This window comes from Oryctolagus cuniculus, chromosome 6 (assembly GCF_964237555.1).
Source record: "Oryctolagus cuniculus chromosome 6, mOryCun1.1, whole genome shotgun sequence".
NCBI lineage: Eukaryota > Metazoa > Chordata > Mammalia > Lagomorpha > Leporidae > Oryctolagus > Oryctolagus cuniculus.
The window spans coordinates 22307357-22333312 of NC_091437.1; the positions used below are offsets into that span (position 1 = coordinate 22307357).

The window sequence follows — 25956 nt, forward strand, 5'->3', positions numbered from 1 at the left end:
GGAGCCCCTCCCTCCGCCCAGCTTTCAGGGACCTTCAACACCCAGCAGTCAACTGGACCTAAAGACTGGACCTAGAGGAGGACTGGGACTAGGAGACCCTGGAGGCGAGCCCCACCGCTGAGGGGGACAGCCGTGGCCGGCCAGGTGGGCTCCCTCACAGACCCAGCACCCCGCCCCTGGCACCATCCAGATGTCCCCACTGGAATGAAGCACACTTAGAAAATCATGGATTTATATCTTTGCCATTTATTTTTTTAAAATCTTATTCAAAATATTAAATAATACAATTTCCGATATGAAAAACCCTCCTGCAACAGAACAGTTGCGGTGTTTCCATTGTGCTTTCCTCCTCGTCGGGACAGCAGGTCGTCCACCCCGGAGGAGGACGTCGGCCCTGCTGCCACCACTGCTACACCGAGCACACACGCCCACCGGCTCACCTGGGCTTTGTTTAATGGACACTGGGGGATGCGTTTTCTGAAAAGTTGTGGTGACACCTGTCAGTCAACCGTGGTTCAAATCACATATTTACATATTGATCATTTTTAAATGAAAAGATAGGCTACAATATAGTAACTATTTCCCAGTTGCTGTTACCAAAAAAAGGAGAAAGAAAATAAAACAAGCATTGGGGTAAAGTCATGGTACATGTTTATCCTTGATGTACACAAACACTTCATTCAAGTATAATTTTAATTTCAAAGAGTTAGAGACAATATTAAGTGCTAGCAGCCCTACGGTTTATTCCAATTTCCATATAGTAACACAGGAACACATGTGATAGAATTTCAGTATCTGCCCACTGCTTGAAACCTTGAAGGAACCCATGCTATCACCAGTTGCCAAGCAAAGTCCACGTTCTGCCTTTTTTACCTCAGCTTCTGTCTCTGAATTTAATTCAGTAATTCAAACCAAAAGCTGGTATCTATGGAACACTTCATCTACATCCACTGCAAACTGCAGAGTCACTAATGCCAGAATTTCTAGACACACTTAATGGTCTCTCTCAAAATGTGGTCAGATTGAACAACATTATCTTAAATCATGTTAAACTACCTAAAAATATCCAAAGCAGTTTTCTTGAAAGAAAAAAAGGTTACTTAAATGCAAAGCATTATCACATATGTCCTAATCCATTATAGTTTGGGGCCACAAAGATATGTGCACTTAAAACTTAGTACTTGGATGGCAGAGAGTGACTGAGTCAGCAGTACCGGATACGCTAGAATTCCATTACAAGTCTGGGATCTTTTACAAGTAGCATTACTTCTAGAAAAAGTATAATAAATCTAAAACAACAAAAACAGCATAAATATAAGGGAATGCTTAACTCACATTGTGAACACCTGACTGAACTCAGCTCTACAGGTGAGGAAAAAATTATACACCCCTCGCTTGTGACATTTAATTTCCAAAGCACCAAGGGAAAAGAGAGATCCATTTCTCATTTCAGTACCAATTCCTATGGCAAACATCTACACAATATCATATAAAAAAGTCGAGCAAATAAAATTACATAATAAGCAAACTCAAGTCACAGTGCTTTAAAAAATATAATCATTGGTAATCTTCAGAGAGGGCATTGCCTCGTTAACATTCTGGTCTAGACGATGGTATTCCACTGTTTTGGAACAAAGGCCGTCACGCCATTTCCTGCTTTGAACTAGAAGGAAAATCTGGAATAAAGCAAAATTAATGAGACATACAAAAAAGAAAACAGAAGACATGGCAGAAGTTTTTATGACAAATGAAATCTCTTTCAGGCTCCCAAAAACAAAAAGTGATTATCAAAAACAAAAAGGCTATTTTGCTTCCCCTCTTGCACACAGGTTAGGCAGTGCTTTAATTATTAAAGACTGAGGTTCCGGAGCTCCCTCTGCAGAGACTAAGTTACTCAGCAGCGTGAGGCAGAGCCCAGGACCCTGCGTGCTCTCATCTGTCAGTTGTTCATGACAAGGCCGAACTGGGAGAGAAATCACACACATCCCAAACCCTCTCACCTACAAATACGCACAAAGCCAGTGCCAGATCAGTCACTACAAATAACCAGAAGAGTTTGTTTACCATTCTCTATTATTAGATTCACTGATTCTCAAAGAAGGAAGACATTTTGAAATGATGGGGTCCAGTTTTGCCACTTCTCAGGTAAGAAAAGCAAGGCCCCAAATAAGAGTACCTTGCAGGGAATCCCAAAGGAAGTTACAATAAAATCAAGAATTGAGATTTCCCAACCACTAAGTATTAAAAAACAGACTGTGCTGTCTACCTTTCCGCACTGTGAAAGACGAACCTACTCAGTCTGGGACTACACACTCCAGGCACACTACATAACCCATTCACAACTCCTTGGCCTCACAGAATCCAGCAAACTAATTCCAGCATAGAAATGGTCATCACAATACCATTTCTGAACCAAAAATTAGAAACCATTTCAATATCCAATAGGAAAATAACTGAATCAACTATGCAGCTATCCAATCACGTTTTAAAGAATATTAATAATATTAATTTTTAAAATTAATGATATGGAAATCGCTCGTGATTTGTTAGGTAGAAAAGCATGATTCAAAATTCTATGAAATAGAATCCACTTAAAGATTTTTTTTTAAAGATTTACATATTTATTTGAAAGGCAGAGTTACAGAGGCAGAAGCAGAGGCAAAAAGAGAGATGGGTCTTCACCCTCTGGTTCACTCCCCAGACAGCCACAACAGTCAGAGCTGCGCCGGTCCAAACCCAGGAGCCAGGAGCTTCTTCTGGGTCTCCCACGTGGGTCCCCACTGGGCTCCAGCATTGGCCCCTGGATGAATATATTCTTATTTATAGATCAAAGCTACACCAAAGTGTTCATAATGTTCTGAGGAGTAGTTTTCAATCTTCTAAACTCTCCTGTTTTCTGAATTTCCTAAAATAAAAGTGTAATACTTTTATAACCAGAGAAAAACTTACTAGAAAATCTTCTAAGTTCATGCTTAATTAAAATCCAAACTGATTAAATGAACATTTTCTCCATGAGTGCTCCCACTGAAGCAGCAACACTAAATTAAAACACAAAACCTCGGGGCCGGCGCTGTGGCACAGTGGGTTAATGCCCTGGCCTGAAGCACCGGCATCCCATATGGGAGCCGGTTGGTGTCCCGGCTGCTCCACTTCCAATCCAGCTCTCTGCTATGGCCTGGGAAAGCAGTAGAAGATGGCCCAAGTCCTTAGAACCCTGCACCCACGTGGAAGACCCAGAAGAAGCTCCTGGCTCCTGGCTTTGGATCGGCACAGTTCTGGCCACTGCAGCCAGTTGGGGAGTGAACCAGCAGATGAAAGACCTCTCTTTCTCTCTGCCTCTCCTCTCTCTGTGTAACTCTTTCAAATAAATAAATAAATCTTTTAAAAAGAGAAAGAAAAAAAAAAAAAATAAAACCTTAATGAAAAAAAAACATCACCGGGCTTTGGGGGTCAGCATTGTGGCTCAGTGGGTTAAGGTTTGGGACTGGCTGCCCACATCTCGTATCCAACTGCAAGTTCAAGTCCCAGCTACTCGGCTTCTGTCCCAGCTTCCTGCTAATGAACGCCCTGGCAGGTAGCAGATGACGGCTCAAGTACTTGAGTTCCTGCCTTCCCTAGAGGAGACCTGGCTGGAATTCCTAGCTCCTGACTTCAGTCTGGCCCAGCAACAGCTATTGCAGACATCTGGGGTCCAAACCAGAGGATGGAAGATGTCAATCTCTTTCTCTGAATCTCTCTCTTCTCTCTTCTTCTGTCATTCTGCCTTTCCAATAAATTAAAATAAGCTTTTCAAAAAAAAAAAAAAAACAATGGACTTTGGTTTTGCCCACTAAGAAATCACTGAATTAACTATATTTTAGAAGTATATATAGTCAAACTTTCTGTCTGTAAAAGTTGTTAAAATATACCACAGGTTTATAAAGTTATTAAACATCTCAATATTTTACCATTAATTTAAACCTAGCTAAAAATGGAAAAATCCTGAATCAAAAGCATTGATAAGAAACATGACTGACTGGGGCTGGCACTGTAGCACTGGCATCCCATATGGTGCCAGTTTGTGTCCTGGCTGCTCCTCTTCTAAACCAGCTCTCTGCTATGGCCTGAGAAAGTAGTGGAAGATGGCGCAAGTGCTGGGCCCCTGTGCCCGCATGAGAGACTAGGAAGAAGCTCCTGGTTCCTGGCTTCAGATTGGCCCAGCTCCAGCTAATGGGGCCATTTGGGGAATGAAGCAGTAGGTGGAAGACCTTTCTCTCTGTCTGTAACTTTGCCTCTCAAAGAAATAAATAAAATCTTTTTAAAAAGAAACATGACTGAGGGGCAAGCATTTGGCCTGGCAGTTAAGATGCCTGCATCTCTGTTGGGATTCCTGGGTCCACTCTCCATTCCAACTTCCTGCTAATGCACACCTAGGAGGCAGAGGTGATGGTTCAAGTGCTTGTGTCTCTGCCTCCCACTTGAGAGACCTGGATTAAGTTCCTGCTCTTGGTCTCAGCCTGGATCAGCCCTGGCCACTGCGGGCATTTGAGAATAAACCAGCAAATGGGAATAGGCACTCACTCACTCTCTCTCTCTCTGTCTCTCTCTCTCTCCTCCCCTCTCCCCTTCTCCCTCTCTCCCTCTTTCTCTGTAGGTGTACAAGTCCCCCTGCCTCTCAAATAAATATTTTTTATAAGATAATAAAGAGCAGGTGGAGGCACTGAAAGACCCCAAACTTACCTTCCTCTTATTGTGATATGTAACGTAAACAACAGCGACACAAAAAGCGAAGATAATAAGATGGAAAAAGAAATGGCTATCTTCCTCTTCCATATTTGAGGACGGGGTCTTAAAAGACTTCACTGACTGTTCAATTTCCATGTAACCCCTGTTTTCTTCCAAGCTCTCGTCAGCCTCGTCGTCCCTGGGGCCAGTGGTCCAGTCGTAGTCTGGCTCCCCGTAGTCTCCATTGTCCGGAGAGCCTCTGGCAGTGGGCGGTGAACTGTCGAGCGTGAGAAGATCCTCGTCCTCTATGCGAGGGTCCTCATTGCTCTCAGGATCCTCTCGGGACAGAGAAGTGGTAGGGGAGGCACGGGGGGCTGCAGAGGCTCCTCTGCTCTGCTCGGCACTGGTTGTGGGGGGCAGCGTGGTACTGACATGGGCAACAGGCTTGCTTTGGTTTCCAGGCGCTGAGTCACGGAGGTCCGGAACAGAAGCATCTGAGAGGGATCCAGGTTGGTTCTGTGACGCAGCTGAAATAAATGAATAACAATACACTCCAGACCTAGCTAAATGCCTTCTTACCTACATTTTCACCATGTACTTTTCTCTCTGCTAAATTTCTGTAACTCTCTCTTGAGAACTAGTTACTAAGTCTCCACAGCTAGCCATCAGTTCCAGTTCTCAGCCAATTATTCATCAAATAGCAATGTTTGCCAGACAGTGACAACTTCAGCAGCATAAAGGACCGACTGTGCTACACAGCCTGAAACCCAGAACACAGGGAGGTAGCTGACTGTAGGTCACAGTGGCCAATTCCACGCACAGCCCTGCCCCATCCCTGCGGCTGCACTTTCACAGCAGGCATCGTCATTCAGACTCCACCCCAAACCCTTAGGAAGAAGAAAGGGAACATCCCAAAGAATAGGAATCAGAACTGGAACTTGGAAGCTCAATGCCAACTAGACTATTTTAAGGATCAAGGAAGCCAATCTAGGTATTGGAAAGTAGGTAACACAAAGAGAAGTTCTTATTTCCCTATGCTATCACCTACCCTGTAACACTTACTTAAGTAAAAGTTTCTTTTTTCCATAAGAAACTCTATAAACCAAGAAGAATGAACAGAGGAAGATCCCACAGGGGAACACCTGTTGAATTTAATGATCCTTCTCAGCTATAAACTAAAAGAGGAGCTGTTGAAGAACCTCAAGGACATCTATCATGCCTTAAAGCCAAGAAAACACTGTCCTGGGAGGTCCAAACACCTCCACTGAGATCTTCTGAATCTATCAAATTACACGAAAGGATTTTCTAAGTATGAGATTGCATCAACTCCCTGCAGGGCTCTCACAGCATGGTGCTGGCACACAAGGTGCCAGCCTAACAGACAGCTCTCTGTTGATGTTAATACTCTAGTTTGTGGATCACAGCTGACTACCTATATATAAAAAACAAATAGCTGACTTCAACTGAGTAATTTAATAAATTAGTAAAACTCCTGAAACAGGTTCAATAGTTGCATTCACTGAAATTTTAAACTAGAAGAGAAATAAATACAACTTTCATGGAGTATATTACTCAGAAAACTTTTTTTTAAGATTTATTCAACTCTATACTAAGTAAAGATTTTAACAGTTTGCACTCACACAAAGTACAAAGTACTGTTTGAAGACAAGTTTTACCGTTAATTCTCATAGTAGGACTCATTAAGGACAGAGGTCCTACATGGAGAGCACAGTGATTCCTGTTGTTGATTTAACAACTGACACTCTTATTTATGAAGTCAGTGATCACCTGAGGCTCTTGTCATGAGCTGCCAAGGCTATGGAAGCCTTTTGAGTCCACAAGCTCTGTCTGTATTTAGTCAGGGCCGTAAGCAAAGAGGAAGTCCTCTCCTCCCTTCAGAGAAAAGTACATCCTTCAGAAAACTCTTAACAGGAACTTCTGAAAAGAATTTTTACAAGGCCAGTGCTGTGGCACAGCAGATTAAAGCCTCAGCCTGCAGCGCCAGTATCCTGGCTGTTCCACTTCCTATCCAGCTCCCTGCTAATGTGCCTGGGAAAGTGGTGGAGGATGGCCCAAGTGCTTGGGTCCCTGCACCCACATGGGAGACCTGGAAGAAGCTCCTGGCTCCTGGCATCAGATGGGCTCAGCTCCAATGGGTGTGGCCATTTGGGGAGTAAACCAGTGGATGGAAGATCTCTCGCTCGCTCGATTGCTCCCTCCCTCCCTCCCTCCCTCCTTCACTCTGTAACTCTCTTTCATATAAATAAAATAAATCTTTTAAAAAATTTATATTTATCACTTCAACTTCATTATGATTCAGGAATTTAAAAATTACTATTTCTCTGATAAATTTAATTTTCTGCCAAGGTGGAGGAAAACACATTTAAAATAAAAGTTAAAATAACTGGGAATCAATTAACCAATCTTGACTTTTAAAAGAACTGTTGGCATAGTGGGTAAAGCCACTGCCTGCAGTGCTGGCAGCATCCCATATGTGCCCACATATGCTGCACTTCTGATCCAGCTCTCTGCTATGGCCTGGGAAAGCAGTAAAAGATGACCCAAGTGCTTGGGCCCCTGCACCTGTGTGGAAGACCCGGAAGAAGCTCCTGGCTCCTGGCTCTGGATACATTCAGCTCTGAACGCTGCAGCCTTCTGGGGAGTGAACTAGCGAATGGAAGACCTCTCTCTCTCTCTTTGCCTCTGCCTCTCTGTAGCTCTGCCTTTCAAATAAATAAATCTTTAAAAAGAAATAAAAAGAATTGTTTCTCTGCATCTGAGTGTTGGGATAAAATGTCATGTGAATGTAAAACAGAGGTGGAAATGAAACCTAGAATGGACAGTCAACTAGTGTCTCTCTGTCTCCTTTCACTTCCCTGTTCTGATGGAGGCTGGCTCTCCCTGCAGGACACACTTTCCCCGCAGTCCCTAGAATGAAGAGCATTTCTCCTCTCATTTGCCACACGAGTCTGGGAGAGAGCCATCGTCCTCGCTGCCTTCACACTGTGCTCCCATGCCTCTGCCCAGATGCCGCCCACTTCCATTCTCTTATCTTTAGCCATCATCCACTTTCATCCACCAACTCCAACGTCATGTCCCTAGTTCTTAACAGTTACAGCTCCCCTTTTTAGAGCTCCCTGAGTCCAAGACAAGGACCCCCACCCTGACTTGAAAATCCTTACCCATGTCTTCTGATGAATTAGCCCGCTCCTTCCACAGTCACTGACTCCCACAGTCACTGACTATCATCACACTTCCATAATCCCACTTCATGCATCCTGCTGGCCAATGTGACCTAGTCTTCCACTTCATTCCCTGGTATTCTCAATCCATCAAGACCCTCAACCTTTTGGGCCTACCACCTTTTCACCCTCACCACCAAAACCAAATCCTGACTAATACACTGTCTTTACCTAGACTCAGTTCTGTGGCCCACCAATATAATCCCTCACATTCACCATCAATTCTCTTCCCCTCATTCTGCCCATTCAATTGGTTCAGCTACAGTCAATGCTGGTTTAATCAAACTCAATACTCCTCCTCTGCACCAAGCAGCTGAACACAGCTGGAAAGAAATATACAACCATGTCACTGCTTCCATTCCATTTTAAATTTAATTCTGGGGCCACCACTGTTGGGTAGCAGGTTAAGCAGTTGCCTGTGATGCCGAGATACTTGTATCACATATGGGTGCCAGTTAGAGTTCTGGCTACCCCACTTCCAACCCAGCCCCCTGCTAATGGCCTGGGTAAAACAGAAGATGGGTCAAGTGTATAGGCCCCTGCCAGCAAGTGTGAGAGATATGGCTAAAACTCCTGGCTACTGGTTTCAGCCTGGCCCAGCCTTGGCCACTGCAGCCATTTGGGGAGTGAACCAGCAGATCAAAGATCATTCTCTGTCTCTCCCTTTCTCTCTAAAACTCTGCCTTTCAAATAAATGTTTTTTTAATTAATGACAAAGATTCAATCATACGTTTAATGCTAGCATTGATAATGTATTTTCCTAGTCCACTTACCCTTCTCAATTCACATTCTCCTGACCTCAAAATTCCATTACAGTCTCTAATATCCTCAATTTCAACTGAAGACATCACTTCCTAACTTGTCTCAGAAAAAGGAAGGAATTAGAATGTCCACAAACTATCAAAACTCTAGACTCATGAATCCAACTGCCTCCTTGCAGAATGATGGAATACCATAAATGAGTCTACAAATTCAATGTGACAACTCAGATGAAATGCACAAATTTCTCGGAAAACACAAACTACCACAACTCACACGATATGAAATAAATCATCTGAATAGCCACCTAACTATTGAGGGAATTGAACTCTTAGGTTTTAAAATTCCGAAGAAATAAATCTCCAAGCTCATACGGTTTCACGGGAGAATTTTACCAAATGCTTAAACAAGAATACCAATTATACAGTCTGTCCAAGAGAATAAAAAAGGAGACACTTCCCAATTCATTTTATGAAGCTAGTATGACCCATGTACCCAAACCAAAGACCACACAGAAAAACTATCTATCAGTATTTCCCATGCATATAGATGCTAAAATTCTTAATAAACGAGCAAACAGGAATCAGCAATACATAAAAAGTTACATACCATGAACAGTGAGGTGTATTCGGGGCAGGTGCTGGGAACAACAGGCTAAGCCACTGTTTGGAATGTGCACACCCCAGAGGAGAGCACAGCAGAGTCCCAGCCTGGTTCTGACCTGGCCCCTGCTGATGCACATGGGAAGCGCCGGATGATGGCTCAAGTTTCTGCCACCCACGTGAGACTCCCAGACAAGTTCCTGGCTCCTGGATTTGGCCTAACCCAGCCCTAGCTGTTGCAGCTATTTGGGGAATGAACCAGCAGAGAGAAGATTGTTCTCTCTCTCACTTTCTGTTTGTGTGTGTGTGTGTGTATTTTAAATAAATGAATCTTGTCTTAAAATTACGTGCACTTTGATCTCAATTTGTTAAAAAAAAAAAAAATACCATATACAGGTACTTCCAAAAGTTCATGGAAAAGGGATTAAAAGGCAAGTTTATTTGGGTGCAAAAAATTTTGGATATCTATGCACATTTTTTCATAGTATACATTCCATGAGATTTCTGAAGACTCCTCCTATTAACAAACCAAATGAACACCAACTGAAGTCTTACATTCTATACAAAAGTTAACCAAAACTGGATTGCATATATAAATGTAAAACAAAGCTATCAGAAAAAAAAAAGACTGAAAAAATCTTTGACCTAAGGCTAGGCAAAAAAAGTTCTTATACTTGACAGTAAAAGCAATCTGCATGGGGCCGGTGCTGCAGTGGGGTGGGCTAAGCCTCTGCTTGCAGCACCGGCATCCCATGGAGGCACCAGTTCTAGTCCCAGCTGCTCCTCTTTTGATCCAGCTCTATGTTATGGCCTGGGAACACGGTAGAAGATGGCCCAAGTGCTTGGGCCCCTGCACCCATGTGGAAGACGCAGAAGAAGCTCCTGGCTCCTAACTTCAGATTGGCTCCGCACCAGCCGTTGCAGCCATTGGGGGGTGAGCAAGCAGATGGAAGACCTTTCTCTCTGTCTCTCCCTCCCTGTCTATAACTCTGCCTCTCAAATAATTGAATAAAATCTTAGAAAAAAAAAGCAATATATATAACAGAAAAAAAACTGGACATCTTCAAAATGAAACTTTTTGCTCTATGGTGGAAAATATCACTCCCAACAAAGACTAGTTCTAGAAATATAAAGAATTCTCAAAACTCAAAAGTAAAAAAACAAATAATCTAATGAGAAAATGGGCAAAAGACATGAAGTGACATTCCACCCAAGATGACAAACAGATGGCAAACGAGCACGTGGTAAGGTCATTGGCCAGAGTGGAATGCAACTTAAAACCACAATTCAGACTTCTACACACCAATCAGAATGACTAAAATAAAATATAAAAAAGGCATTAAATGTTGGCAAAGATGCAGAAAAACTGGATCACATGCATATTGCTGATAAGAATGTAAAACAAGACAGCCACTCCAGAAAACAGGCTGGCAATGCCTTTAAAAAACTAAATATGCAACTACCGTAGAACCCAAAACTGCACTCCTGGGCATCTATCCCAGAGAAAACGGACACCTATGCTCACACAGAAATCTGCATACAAATGTCTACAGCAGCTTTATTTACAATAGCCAAAAGGTGGAAACAACCAGACTGCCTTCCCAGATGAATAAGGTGTGGTGCACCCACACCACAGAATCCTACTCAGCAACAGAATGGAACCAAGCCCTGGCACACAATACCCTGGACAAATCTCCGAGAACTGTGCTGAGCGGAAAAGTCAACCCCAAAAGTCACACATTGCATGATTCCATGTACAGGAGATTTTTTTTTTTTTGACAGGCAGAGTGGACAGTGAGAGAGAGAGACAGAGAGAAAGGTCTTCCTTTGCCGTTGGTTCACCCTCCAATGGCCGCCGCGCTGCAGCCGGCACACCGCACTGATCCGATGGCAGGAGCCAGGTACTTCTCCTGGTCTGCCATGGCGTGCAGGGCCCAAGCACTTGGGCCATCCTCCACTGCACTCCCTGGCCACAGCAGAGAGCTGGCCTGGAAGAGGGGCAACCAGGACAGAATCCGGCGCCCCGACCGGGACTAGAACCCGGTGTGCCAGCACCGCTAGGTGGAGGATTAGCCTATTGAGCCGCGGCGCCGGCCCACAGGAGATTCTAATTGGAAAACCAATCAGTGCTCGCCAGGAGTGCAGGAGGAAGTTGGGCAGGAAGTGGGGGTGTCCTCAGAAGGGAACACAGACATCCCTGTGGTGACGGAAACACCTGGAATGTGACTGTATCAACGGCAATGTGCTGGCTGTGATACTGTATGCAGGGGCTTCAAAAAAATCCTGGAAAACCTGAATTAAAAGTTTATTTTGGTACAAAAACAAATTTTGAAATCTACGCATAGTTTCTTCATCACACGCATTTTCCCCAAAGGTTCTGAAGTTCCCTCACATTAGAGTTTTACAAGATGCTACTGCTGGTTCTGACTGAGGGAAACTGGGAAAAGGACACAGAGGAGCTCCACATTATTTCCTAACACTGCAAACAAATCTATAATTATCCCAAAACAAAAAGCTTAAAAATTGATTTCTAGGCCAGCGCTGCGGCTCAATAGGCTAATCCTCCACCTGCGGCGCCAGCACCCCAGGTTCTAGTCCCGGTCGGGGTGCCGAATTCTGTCCTGGTTGCCCCTCTTCCAGGCCAGCTCTCTGCTGTGGCCAGGGAGTGCAGTGGAGGATGGCCCAAGTGCTTGGGCCCTGCACGCCATGGCAGACCAGGAGAAGCACCTGGCTCCTGCCTTCGGATCAGCGCGGTGCGCCGGCCGCAGCGCGCCAGCCGTGGCGGCCATTGGAGGGTGAACCAACGGCAAAGGAAGACCTTTCTCTCTGTCTCTCTCTCTCTCTCACTGTCCACTCTGCCTGTCAAAAAAATAATAATAAAAATAATTAATTTCTACATCCCACTTTAAAAAAAAAAAAAAAAAAGCTTTGTTCTTTCCTGAACACTCTGCATCCATCTGTTGTTACTCTACCTTCAAAACCGATGCAGAATTTGAAGGCTTGTCACTCCTCTGCTGCTGCCGTCCCGTCCAGGCCACCATCGCCTGACCTGCCTGCTTCACCTTAACCCCTACTGTCTGCACTCCACACAGCAGCCAGGCCGGCCTGTAAAAACTGAAACCACACGATGTCATTCCACTCAAAGCCCTCCAGGGGCTCTCCACTTCTCTCAGAATTCAAAGCCTTTGTAAGAGTCTACAGGATCCTACGTGCTCTGGCCCCCATTACCTCACTCCCGTGATCTCTTACTCATCTCCCTACCTGCTCTACCCACTGCCTACTTCAGAGGAAGCAGCTATGCAGTAAGTAGTCACTCGGTGTGCTCTCTACCCAGCTCTCTCCACAAATTCTCACAGTCCACCCCAAGCAGCGTCTTTGCCCAAAATGCAGCCCCTGAAAAGCCCTTCCCTGCGATCGCAGACAGGCAAGACCCCACTTTTTTTTTTTTTTTTTTACGATTTATTTATTGGGGGCTGGTGCTGCGGCACAGTGGGTTAATCTCCTGTCTGCAGTGTCCGCATCCCATACAGGCACCAGTTCAAGTCCTGGATGCTCCACTTCCAATCCAGCTCCCTGCTAGTGCTCCTGGGAAAGCAGAGGAGGATGGCCCAAGTCCTTTGGCCCCTGCACCCACATGGGAGACCTGGAGGAAGCCGTGGAGACCTAGCCCAGTCATAATGGCCATCTGGGGAGTGAACCAGCAGATGGAAGATCTCTCTCTCTCTCTCCCTCCCTCTCTTTCTCCTCTCTCTGTAACTATGACCCTCAAATAATTAATTAAAAAGAAAATATTTATTTGTTTACTTATTTGAAAGTCAGATTTAGAGAGAAAGGGAGAGACAGAGAGATCTTCTGTTGGTTCAGTCCCTAAACGGCCACCACAACTGGGGCTGAGCCAGGCTGACTCCATCAAGGGCCCAGGAAACTGGGCCACCTTCTGCTGCTTTCCCAGGGCATCAGCAGAGAACTGGAGAGGAAGTGGAGCAGCTGGCACTCGAACTGACACCTTTAGGGGACACTGGTGCTGCAGACAGCGGCTTAATCCACTGTGCCACAGCACCAGCCCCCAACTCATTCTTCTAGGGAATCCCTCCACCACATTCATTCTTCAACTGCTCTATCTAGTATCAAGTAGGAGCAAAATAAGTATCATTCAAGGAGCACAAACTTGAAAGTAATCCACAAATACAACACAAGAAAATAAAATTCATCTGAAACATTTGGCACAAAGCAGGTCAACCTCCCAGATTTCCTCTCCTTCAAATCAAAGAAACTGACCCAAATATGAAGAGTATTTCCAACAACTGAAGTGACAAGTCCGCCTTTATGAAACTGACTGTTGGGGCCGGTGCTGTAGCATGGTTGGTTAAGGCCCTGACCTGCAGTGCCGGCATCCCTTATTGGTGCCGGTTCAAGTCCCGGCTGCTCCACTTCCGATCCAACTCCCTGCTAATGTGCCTAGGAAAGCAGCAGAGGATGGCTCAAGTCCTTGGGCCCCTGCACCCACATGGGAGACCCAGAAGTTCCAGGTTCCTGGCTTCGGATCAGCTCAGCTCCGGCTGTTGCAGCCATTTGGGGAGTGAACCAGCGGATGGAAGACCTCTCTCTCTGTCTACTTCTCCCTGTAACTCTGACTTTCAAATAAATAAGAGAAATCTGAAAGCAACACTTAAAAAAAAAACACTATAAAAATTGACTGCTGGGCTTCTATAAAATATATATGTGTGTGTGTGTGTATATATATGTTGTATGTATACACACACACACACACACACACACACTACTTCAGGGACGGGCATTCCAGCATAGCTGGGTAAACCCACTGCCTGCAATGCCAGCTTCCCATTAAGCTTCCCATATGGGCATCGGTTCATGTCCCAGCTGCATCACTGATGATCCAGCTCTCTGCTAATGGCCTGTGAAAAGCAGCAGAAGATGCCCCATGTGTTTGGGCCCCTGCCACCCACATGGGAGACCCAGACGAAGCTCACAACTCCTGGCCCCAGCCTGGCTAAGCGCCGGCTTACTGCAGCCATCTGAGGCGTAAGCCTGAGGACAGAAGTTCTCCCTGTCTCTGTCTCTCCCTTGTAATTCTGCCTTCCAAGTAAATAAAGAGATAAATCTTTTTCAAAAACCACATAGGCTACATTCGACTCTAAAGCTTTGGGTTGTACACCTCACTAATCGATACTATCTCCCTAATTAAAAGTTAGCAATCCAAAACTGAATGTAAGTCTCCACTCCTACTGGTCTCATTTTCAAAATTGCCTTAACATAAAATTACATTGGCACTTCTCAAACCTGAGAATGCAGAGGAGCCTGAGCATTCACTCAGACACGGGTATGAGAAAGCGTGCCTTCAGGTTAAACGTGTTGCACATTAAATGCAGGCCATCACATGGGAACCCTACGACGGCCAGTGCTGAGAAGCAGGCACTTCTTAAACGGTACGGCAAAACCTGGTTAGGAGGTAGCCACCTAGTGCTCCAAAACATTTAAGCTCATCTTTTTAGACTCCATCAAAATAAAAACATAAAACTTAAACATTCTTACAAACAAGAACACACAGTCCAGTACTGAAATCTTAAGAAACCTGTTATGGAACAAACTCAAATAAACCTAGTGTGGTCACTTTCTACACTTGTTTCAAATTTACAAGGCTGATAATCCAGGAATCAGTCCACCAGCAGGCAGGCTTACAGAATATACTTGTATTACCCCCAGCTTTGCAAACCCTACACTGCCACCAAGCTGCCCCTGTGAAAAGCATGTACGGGGCGGCGCTGTGGCATAGCAGTAGGATGCACTGTTAATGCCACTTCCCTTTCCTGGAAAGAGCATTCACTGTATAAAACATTTTAAAAGTGGTGTTGTAGGTTACGCATCTGCCTGCAGTGCCAGCATCCCATATGGGTGCTGATTCATATGGCTGCTCCTCTTCTGACCCAGCTCTTTGCTGTGGCCTGAGAAAGCAGCAGAAGATGACCCAAGACCTTAGGCCCCTGCACCTGCACAGGAGACCCGGAAGAAGCTCCTGGCTCCTGGCTTCGGATCAGCTCAGTTTCAGCTATTGCAGCCACGTGGGGAGTGAACCAAAGGATGGAAAACCTCTCTCTCTCTCTCTCTCTCTCTCTCTCTCAAATATATACATAAAATCTTTAAAACAAAAAAGAAGGAAAAGCTTGTATGTTCACTTTCATTTACTTGCTGTAGAGAACAACGTGAATGCAACACATTTAAAATTGGAATACAGAGAGACTTGATTAAAAAGATAAAGATTCCCCAAAATAGACAGGTATTATTTAGGGGCTCTAAAAAAAGGAGACAAAGGGCACCTTAGTATCACAAAATGTTCAATCATCTCTTAGGGGGAAAAGTTGTCTCTGAAGTTAGCTAGCAGACATACATCCCGCTGAATGGGCTTTTCAGCATTCCAGCAGGCGATGTGCTTGCCATTTCTTTCCTAGAAGTCTGAACGACCAGGACACGCGTCTGATGCTACTGAGCAACTTCAGCAGCCAGAAGAGCTGGGGTTTCCCTCTGGGGAGGGGAACTAGTTAATTCCCTGAGACGCGCAGGCACCTTGGGGAGGGCAATCCGACTGCCCTGCCCTGCCCTGCCCTGGGCGTCCCTGACCACACACCGGGCAGGCTCCCACGGCCGGCGAGCAGGAAAACACTACCTCGGCTCGCACTGTTTTTCATCTAAATATAAAAAAAAAAAAAAAAAAAAAAAAAAAATGCTGAGGAAGAAAAGCAGGGTTGTGTCTTGGCTGGAAGGAAAAACAGAACTACGAAACACGATACTGCTTAATCATTCTAAGTTCTTCTGAGTGACTGTCTCCCACGAAGCCTCAGGCCTTCGTTTCTATATCTCCAAATGTCTCCATAAATCTTGCAGTTACCGTGATCTACACCGTAACACCGGCACGAAAAGAAATCTCCTGAGTTAAATCCTGCAGGTCAGGTCAAACGAGGCAGGGGCGTCCTGGTTAACGCAAGGCACGGCGAAAGGGCTGCCAAACGCCTCCCTTCTCCTAAGCCCTCCCGGGGCCCAGAAGCCCAGCGCCAACCACGAGAACCTCGCGGACCTCAGAGCCGCTGAGACCAGCCACGGGGGCCGGCCCCCGCCCAGCTCGCTCCGGACACCTTCACCCTGCCTCGCGCTCAGGAGGCGCCACACCCCCTACCCCGGGCCATCCCCTCAGCCCTGTCTCCTGCGCCCCTTCCCCTGGACCGTCCTAACCTGCCACTTCAAAGACCCTCGGGGCCCCACGCCGCTATTCCGCGGGGCAGCCCCTCGTGCAGCCCCCCTGGACCCCCAGGACAGGCACTCCTCCCACCCCGCCCATCCACACGCTGTGCGCCCCGCGTCTCCAAGCCGCGCTGCCCGGGCTCGGGGACACCCCGCCACCTTGGCCTCCTTCAGACCCCACGCTCCCTCCTCGGACCCACGACGACCACGCTCCGGCTCGGAGCGCTCGGAAACGCCCTTTCCCGCGGCCCGGCCCGCGCCTGGGCCCTCCCCGCCTCCCCGGGCCCGCCGTACCGCCGCGCCCCCTTTACCACTGGACTCGGCGGATGCAAGCAGGAGCGCCAGGACGAGCGGCGGCACCAGCCCCCCGGGGGCCTGGATGCAGGGTCTGGGGAGCAGCTTCGTTAGCGCGGTCCCCCTCATCCTTCCCACGGCGGCAGCTGCCATAACGGATCCGGCTGGGAGCCTGCGCTGTTGCTAGGCGCTGCGTCATGACGTCAAAATGCGTCATGCGCCGCGACCCTAGAAATAGACGTCCCGGAGCGATGACGTCGCAGCCGGGGGCGGGGCGCTGGAAAGGGGAACAAGGAAGGGGAATAAGAGGGAGCCACTCGCCGCTGGCGCGGGTCCGGGGTGGGGAGCGACCCCCTTTCAGAGCCCCCGCATCTTGGGGTATTGTACAGCCAATAGAAACTGAGTTGAGCTTTTTTAAAAAGAAGCTCCGACTGCATGTGGACTCAGCGAACTGCCCGGTCCCCAGAGGCTAACAGTGAGCCTGCCAGGGTGGCGGGGTCAGAACGCCTTTGCGGGTCCTCGGCCACCATCACGTGTTATTTCCAACAAAGCCTTAGTTCCTTGCATAGTGCAGGATGCAGCAGTGAGCAGAGCCCCCTCCCCAGCGCTGCGTGTCCGTGAGGGAACTCTAGCCTAAGATACACGAGGGCGTCGTCAGAAGCTCGGGGAAATGTGTATTACGGGGGGGGGGGGGGGGGGGGACTATTTATAGATCTCAAAACTGGCACCAACAGAAACCTAGCTTGTAACTCCGTTTGCCACCAGTTTTTTTGAAGTTCTGTCGGGCGACACTCCTACGTGACGGCAAAGCGGTGTTGAGGTGGGGCACGGGGTTGCCCTGATAAATAGTCCCACATTTCAAAAACAAGCTTCTGTGACTTTTTCATGTTGTAAATGCAAACTTAGAACCTTGCAGAAGTCCCTCAGGGGCCAGGCACAATGCTTCGGTCTGTGTGCGCATTCTGGCAGTGTGCAGGAGAACCAGTGTGGCACAAAGCAAGACCTCTGTTGGGTCCACACCTTTGCCAGGGTGGCCTCTTTCCGTTCACAGCCAAGGCTCTGTGTTCACTCCTCATTCTGGGTTCCTGAAGCATGGATCTGGCCCCAGTGACAGCTCAGAAACACAGACTCTGTGTTTTAAAAAACTAAGCATTCATTCATCTGCTCACTTCTCACGGTCCACCCCAAGCCCAGACTGAATGGTGCCCTTATTGCAAACCTTCCAGGTTAGCCAAGGTACAAAGTCTGAGTGCCCCCGGGCAGTTTTCCCTTCTGTGAGCACAGAAACCACCAGCCGGCTTCACGAATAAGGCTTCTGGTCGACTGGACACTGGACTTTGCTTCAGAATTCCACAGGGCTTTTTTTCCCCCCCAATAACACACTTCAGTCCTCTTTCCTGAGTCTTTGTGCACTTGAACTTCAGCCACTTGAACTCCTGCCAGATTGCCTCATTCTCTTAACTGATGAGATGTTAGGAACCCAAGGCATTTGGCAAGATAGGATTCCAACATGCTGCCCAACAGTGGCTGGCGAGGGAAACACTCCGTGTTCAGAGGGCCCTTGATATAGAATACATTGACCAGGACTGGGCTCCCCACACTCACGCAGATGTCAAACTGAAGTCCTATGTTAACAGCTCTGGGAGTAAGAGTGGAAACTCGATGTAATTACAGCATTGAAGGGCTGGGCCTGGCAGGAGGGCTTCAGGTTGCTGGGGGCTGGCCTTCAGAAGGGAGCTCCCCACAGAGGGCTCAGTGTGGAAGCTCAGTTTGGCCTAACGTCTCTGCTTCCTAGCTCACCATCTCACCATGTGATCACTCCTGTGCACACACTCAACCACGGCCAGCCTCCAACAGAGGCCAGACTCCTGGGGCTGCCCCATCCCGAACTGTGAACTCCAACTGTAGCCTGAGCTAAACCTTTTCTCCCCCAATATAACAAAAAGATGGACTCATACAATGCTGGGCCTGGCACCTGACTGACTATATGCTCAGCCACCACTACATGCCAAAACCTCTGCACAAACTCTAACATCCACTCAGAAATAGCTGCAAGTCCCATAAAACTGAAACAGTAGGAGGGATCCTGAGGTCCACAGTGTGGGGAGATTAGTTATACCAAATGCAAAAACAAATCTGATATCTGTTTTGAATGTCACATCCAACATAAATTATGAGTAGAAAAAAATTCCTATTTGCTGAAGCTGGATAAAGTATGGAGTTCATTACTAGTCCCTGTATTAGAAATTTCAACAATCATTAAAACTATATGGAGGTGCTGGCACTAAGGTGTAGCAGGTTAATAAACTGCCTGCAGTGACATGATACCATATGGGTACCTGTTCAAGTCCTGACTGATCCACTTCTGATCCAGCTCGCTGCTAATGTGCTTGGGAGAGCAGCAAAAGATGGCCCAAGTGCTCGGACCCCAGCACCCACGTGGGAGACCTGGATGGAGCTCCTGGCTCCTGGCCACTTTATGGCTGTTTAGGGAGTGAACCATCAGACTAAGACTTCTCTCTGCCTCTCCCTCTCTGTAACACCACCTTTCAAATAAATAAATAAATCTTTAAATATATATATATATATATATATATACACATATATATATGTGGATAAATGGCAGAATTCCAAAATGACCCCTTCAATGACCCAGTGAGGGACCTGTGAAGACAATGGAATCGCATGCCTGCAACTAGGGGTTTTTTTTCCAGTTAACTCTGAGAAAGGGAGATTTCATTCAGTGGGAAGACCTGAAGGGGGCGGGGCTCTCCTTGGAGGAGCTTCAAACTGTAAGGCACCAACACCAGGAAACCTTTCTGTCGCTGGCTTTGGAGGTGGAGGGGGCCACACGGCAAGGAGTGCCAGTGGCTTCGAGGTGCCAGGGGCGGCTCCTAGCTGACAACCAGCAGGGAAGCAGGGACCTCCATCCCGCAACTGAAACAAATGAATTCTGCCACAATCACGTGAACCTTGAAGAGGACCCCATTCCTCTCGATGAGACCCCAGACAAGCCTGACACCCTGATGTCGGCGCAGTGAGAACGGAGAGCCCAGACATGCTTGTATAGGGCACTGGTTGAAGAAGCAAGTTTATGGCAACTTGTTAGGCAGCAAGAGCGCGCGCGTGTGCACACACACACACACACACACACACAGTGTAAAGGGACAAAGAACCCATCTAAACAAATGCCCTGTTCTTGTTTTCTTAATAAAGACAACAGAAGGAAGATGAGGTTTCAATATTTTATTCAAGTTTTATTTTAAGTGATGTTAATTACAGCATTTGAAGGGGAGGAATCTAATTCCACACAAAATGAAAGACTCTAAAATGTACCCATTAAACTGCTAAAAAATAAACTGAGTGGTGAGAATACAACAGAAGTCCAATTTAGATTCCGGGTGTTGTCACCCCAGGATCACAATCACACCGGCTCTGCCCCACGCTTCGCCTGAGCTGCAGAAGTGATTTCATGCTCTGAGCAACACAAGAAGGAACTGAGTCTGAATCGTTGGCTTCGTCACATCCACCCTCTCCACCCCTGAATGGCACGAAGGACACAGCTACCACACCCAGCAAACTACTTTTGGTGTAAAAGAGGAGATGATGGACTGGGGTGGGGCAAGGTCATGAAGATCTGTCTAAAAAGTCCCTTTCGGATGAGTCTGTACACCCTATCAAGCTACAAGCCTCTCATCCGCAGGTTAGGAGGCCACGGTTCCATTCACTCAATGTGGATTTACAAAGTGTCTACACAGTATCAGCTTCCATTGCATCCATTTGTAGATAAAAAAGAAACCTGGCATCTCTGGGAGTCACTAAGTCCCCCAAGTCTGCAGCTGCAAGGACCTCTCCTTGGACTGGGGTTTCTTCTGTACCTCCGCAGGGTAACACCTGTAACCTGAAGCTCTACCGTGATACTGAGCAACACTTGCGTCCCAGACAGACAACATCAAAAGGTACACTAAATTCTGAAGGTAGCTATGCTGCAAAATAGTTTAAAATTAAACGCTTGCACAGGATTCATTTATGCCTGAAACTCCAGTCCTAGACCAAGCTTGTGGCCGCCAGCGTTGACGTTCTTGCCATCCAGCAGAGCTGAGAGCGTCAGTTTGATACCTGCAGAGGGGCCCAGGGAACGGGAGAGGGGAAGAGTGGAGGAAAGAAGAGAGGCGGTGAACCCCAGACTCAGAACTCGTTCCAGCTGTCACCACCAGGCCAAACTACGTGGGCCTTGGGTCCTCATGAAACAACCCCAATTATTCCACAGAACACCTGCCTGAATTCAGTTCTGGAATCACACTCTCCTTTCCCCTCCCATCCTCCCCCACTACAGTGAGTCTTTTCCACTGCTGGTACCACACCGTCAGACCTGCGGGCATGCATCACACTCACAGCGCACACATGCACAGGCAATCAACTGCCTCTCCCTGCAGTAGCCTGAATCCAGGGAGCCCCCTGGAGTCTTAAGATTCAACAAACTGCTTTTTGCAGCTTGATTCTGAATTTCAGATACTGGGGTTCAAAGGTGGTATTATCTCCTGAAGCTCCAATACAACATAAACTGGTGTACCCAGCCATACAGAGGAAACCTGCAAACCCCTTTCCCTATTCCTTTGTCTTAAATGGGGATGCTTTCCAGGCCGGTCCTGACAACTCGCACTGGATACACAATGGAAAAGGGATGGAAGAAAATATCCAAAAATGTAACAGATGTTTGCCGGGCCATCTTTTTCTCCAGGTTCCTATTTCTCATATTCTCTCAATGCTTTATGGTGGCCCTGCACCGTTTTGCAAACGTTCAATTATAAAACCTCACATATACTCATTTACAATATACTACACAGGCACTGGAGAAGCGAAAAGATCAAGCAGCAAGCTAGCACCACAGTAAGTGCTTTCACACAACCAAGACATACCTGGCTTTAGGGTCTGAGTGTATCCTAATCCTATCAGGCTGGAGTTGTTCACTTTTGCCTAGACAGAAAGATCAGACAGTTAAAACAGTAAGTTCTTCACATTTCCATCTCCAAAAGCAACCCCAGGGGCTGGCCCTACGGCACAGTAGGTAAAGCCGCTGCCTGAGACACAGGCATCCTGTATGAGCACCCTGCTAATAACCTGAGAAAAACAGCAGAATGCTGCCCAAGTGCTTGGGCCCCTGCCACCCACATGGGAGACCAGGAAGAAGCTCCTGGCTTCTGGCTTCAGCCTGGCACAGCCTTAGACACTGGCCATTTGGGGAGTGAACCAGCAGACAGAAGATCTCTCACTGTCTCTTCCTCTCCCTTTAAAATAAATAAACAAATCTTAAAAAAAAAGAAAAGAAAAAAAAAAAACCTGTGGATTTCAGAATCAAATCATCTTTCCAATGACCCCTTCAATCAAATATTCATTAAATTCAATAAAAGATACATCAAACCAAGGTGTGCGCTCTCCTGCTCAAATGGTGCTCTGCAGCCTGACACGCCTCCCCAGAACAAAGCCTCTTGGCCGACCCTCTGTGCTCATTAGCAGTGAGGCCCCCTTTCCCTTGTGTCCATGCACCGAGCATGAAGGGAGCCAAATCCAGCTCCCAGCTCAACAGGGCTGTCCATAAATGATGCCACCAAGAAGAGAAACCTCTCTGCAACACGAGACTTCCTCATTCTCCCCTGGACAGATGTGGCCTGCAGTGCCGTGAGCCAACACGACTTACGGCAGAACCGTGCCAAAGGCCTGTGAGCAACTCCAGGGGGCTTACAAGGTAAGACAGCAACTGACCGCTGATGTCTCAATATGCAATGCAAGACAGCTTAAAACCCGGCGGGTCAGGCGGAATGGGCCAGGTGACAGGAAAGGGCCCAACGGCCTGCCCATCTGCCTCAAACCTCGGGCCCGCCCTTGCTGCTGCACGCCCAGGGGAAGCCACTCATCTCCCAAAGCGTCTGGCTTTCAGTTATAAAAACAAGGATGATTCTTACGCATCTATCCAGATGGGATTAGGTGTAAAGGCTGCCCATGGTGCCTGGCACCCACGGGAATCATTATCCCCACTGCACAGCAGGAAAATCTCCAAGCCAAAGCACAGAACTCCGGCAATCCTGAGGGTTCCAGCCTCCAGAACAGGCAGGCCTGAGAGGCATGATCACACAGGTACCCACCGAGAAGCAGGCGTCAGGGTCGATCTGATACTTGGCTGCTATTCCGAAGCGAGTGTTACTGTTTCCTGCTGTCCAGGCAAGATTGACGGCCGTCTCCAGCTTCTTGTTCACCTTCTGGTAAATGGAGCCGCCAAACTCCGTTCCGTCGTTCCTGCAAACACACACAGCACCGATGCCCATCTGCCCAGGCCGGTGGGCTGGCCCTGGCAGAGACGCCTGAGTCACCCAGGACACAGGGACGCTGGAGACGGACGGAACCAATCGCTGGTCCTGAGCGAGGCAGAAGTTCACCGAGTTTCACAGAACAGGTAGCACGTTACATAAGGCCTACTGAGGAAGAATGGCGTCTGGAAGGTTCAGAAGGATGGAAAAGCTATTTCAGCCCTCTGCTGGGAGCACCCAAAGGTACCCAGCCAACTATCCAAGCTGCAGCGAACTTCAAATCTGCTTCCAAACACTCGCTAAAATAGAAGCAGCAGCTGGGGCACCAGGGTTTGGGATGGTTTCTCTTTTCTACTGCTATAGGCTATTACTTTTATCAATGACTCCATCATAAAAATGCTAGGGGAGAAGCAGGAACGGGAAGAGACCCCCACCAGGGAAGGCAGGAAAGGCCGGGCCACTCGAGTCCCTCACAAGGCAGGCAAAAGCGCTCAGTGCCATCTGCTGCAGCCATGGCCGGGGACACAGCTGGAAACGGCACAGCCACAGCTGGAGACACAGCTGGAAATGGCACAGCCACGGCCGGGGACACAGCTGGAAGCACAGCCCCGTGGAGCAAGAGCGTACCCTACAGTTCAGACCACCCACCACACACCCGGGCACTCCGCTGACCCCCGCTGCATCCTACATCCCAGGACACTTCAGAAGGAGCCTCTTGCTATGGGGAAGGAGACCCCATGGGCCACACCCTCTCCCCTCTCCCACACACAGGACACTGCCTCCACTACTGGGATTATCCCCTTCCCATCCCTGCTCCACTCCTCCTCTTTGGAGACCCTGACCAAGCTCTCAGAACTGAGAAGCCTGCCCGGATCAGCGGAGCTGCAGAACAGCCTTGGTACACACTGGTGTGCCATCGCCACCTCCACCCCAGAGGAGTACATGACAAGCTCCAAGAGGTCTGTCCTTGCCTGTGGGTCGGGGGCTGCACACACATCACCTATTACTACTGCTTGTGCTGTTCACAGGCACAGTGCACACGGATGCTGGCCAGAAGCACCTATCTCCACAGGGAACCAGGGACACCAATACAGACAACATGCCTGCCACCGGGGAGCTGGGATGAGCAGGCTGAGGCGGGTCAGACTGACTGCTCCTTTAGTACCGAGTTTCTAACCACAGGCTCGGGCTCCTTTGATAAAAATACAAGGAAGATTTTAATTTCAAAATTTCAAGATTTAATTTCAAAAAAGGAATAACCATGCTCCTGGCACCAGCTGGCCTTCAAGCTTGCCTGGATTCTCTCCAACATTTTTTTTTTTAAGATTTATTTACCAAGGGCTGCCTTTGTGGCACTGTGGATAAGGCTACCACCTGCGACACCGGCATCCCGTATTGGTGCTGGTTCATGTCCTAACTGCTCCCCTTCTGATTCAGCTCTCTGCTAACAACCCAGGAAAAGCTGTGGAAGATGAACCAAGTATTTGGACCCGTGCATCCATCCCACCTGGGAGACCCAAAAGTTCCCAGTTCTTGGCAGATCTGACCCAGTACCGGCCACTACGGCCATTTGAGGAGTGACTCAGAGAACGGAAGATCTCTCTGTCTCTCCCCCTCTCTCTGTTACTCTGCTTTTCAAATAAATAAATAAATCTTAAGCTGCAATGGCCAGGGCTGGAACTCCATCTGTGTCTCCCACATCGGTGGCAGGAGCCCAAGGACTTGCGCCTCCATCCACTGCTTTCTCAGGCACATTAGCGGAGAGCTGGATAGGAAGTGGAGCAGCCAGACTCAAACTCATGCTCTGTCATGGAAGGCTGTCGATGCAGCAGTGGCTTAACCCGCTGCACCACAGTGCCAGCCCCTCTCCAACACCTTTACCACAAAACCAGCGTACAGTTCTGCCTCATCGTTTGTGGAGTATTTCCAGTGGGAATGGCACTGGTAACCATGAAGTCAGAATGTATGTGCTTTGGAATACAACACAGGGCTTAAGGATACCAGAACAAATTATTGCTGTTTCAGTACAAACTCGCTGCTCTTCACACATATTCTCCCTGAAGTAGACGCATGAATACATTCTGAATCCTCGGTTTCCACCTGACATTCTGCCAGACAGCCACCGTGCGTCCACGGGGCATCACCTGCTTCTCAGGGAACGCCGTCTTCCTCAGACAGCAAGCACACTGCCAAATGGCAGCTTTTGAAAATGATTTTTGAGTGACTTTAGTGTAACATTTGAGAGGGGAAATTTTCTTGAGCTTATATATGTACCTTTTTTAAAAGGTCAGCTTTTACAGAATATTATAAAACCAAGAACGCAATGCTGCCTCCCCATGCTGGGTATGCGCAACCATAAACAGGGGCCAGCACTGTGGTGCTGTCTGTCAGTTAAGCCAGTGCTGGTGACAAAAGCAACCCATATCAGAGCTCCAGTTCAAGTCCTGGCTGCTCCACTTCTGATCCAGCTCCCTTTCAATACACCTGAGTACTGGTGGCAAGTACTCAGGCCCCTGCCACCCCCATAAAAAGCCTGGTTGGAGTTCTGGGCTCCTGGCTTCAGCCTGGCCCAGCCTCACCATTGCAGCCATTTGGAGAATGAACCAGCAGATGGAAGACAGATCGATCGATCAATCTCTCTCTCTTTCACCTTTCAAATATATAAATAAATCTTTTTAAAAACTGCAAACACAATGAATCTCTCATTCAAGTTCATCTCTATGGCAGAAAGACCAGGTGCACAACTCTGAACTACTGCAGAGCAGCCCTAGTGAGCTGTCAGCCGCCCCCAAACCA

The 25956-nt window shown here is 47.6% G+C and overlaps 2 protein-coding genes across 9 annotated transcripts in view; both read right to left on the reverse strand.

The window, feature by feature from the left end:
- Nucleotides 1-226: 226 nt before the first annotated feature.
- On the reverse strand, nt 227-17056 carry C6H5orf15 (chromosome 6 C5orf15 homolog). The gene is made up of 3 exons (XM_008255005.4): nt 16873-17056; nt 4720-5231; nt 227-1676 (listed from the first exon to the last, which is right to left on the reverse strand). Exons 1-3 carry the CDS (start codon nt 17006-17008, stop codon nt 1545-1547), a joined length of 780 nt encoding a protein of 259 aa, XP_008253227.3. The 5' UTR covers nt 17009-17056; the 3' UTR covers nt 227-1544.
- Nucleotides 17057-20086: 3030 nt separating this feature from the next.
- VDAC1 (voltage dependent anion channel 1) overlaps nt 20087-25956 on the reverse strand; it is a 55095-nt gene continuing 49225 nt past the window's right edge. For 7 of the 8 annotated variants that reach the window (XM_070074967.1, XM_070074968.1, XM_008254831.4 and 4 more), the window contains 3 exons: nt 22999-23149; nt 21775-21832; nt 20087-20974 (listed from right to left, as the gene is read on the reverse strand). In XM_070074967.1, coding sequence (XP_069931068.1) covers nt 20883-20974; nt 21775-21832; nt 22999-23149 — 301 coding nt within the window. In that variant the 3' untranslated portion in view covers nt 20087-20882. 8 annotated transcript variants of the gene reach the window in all.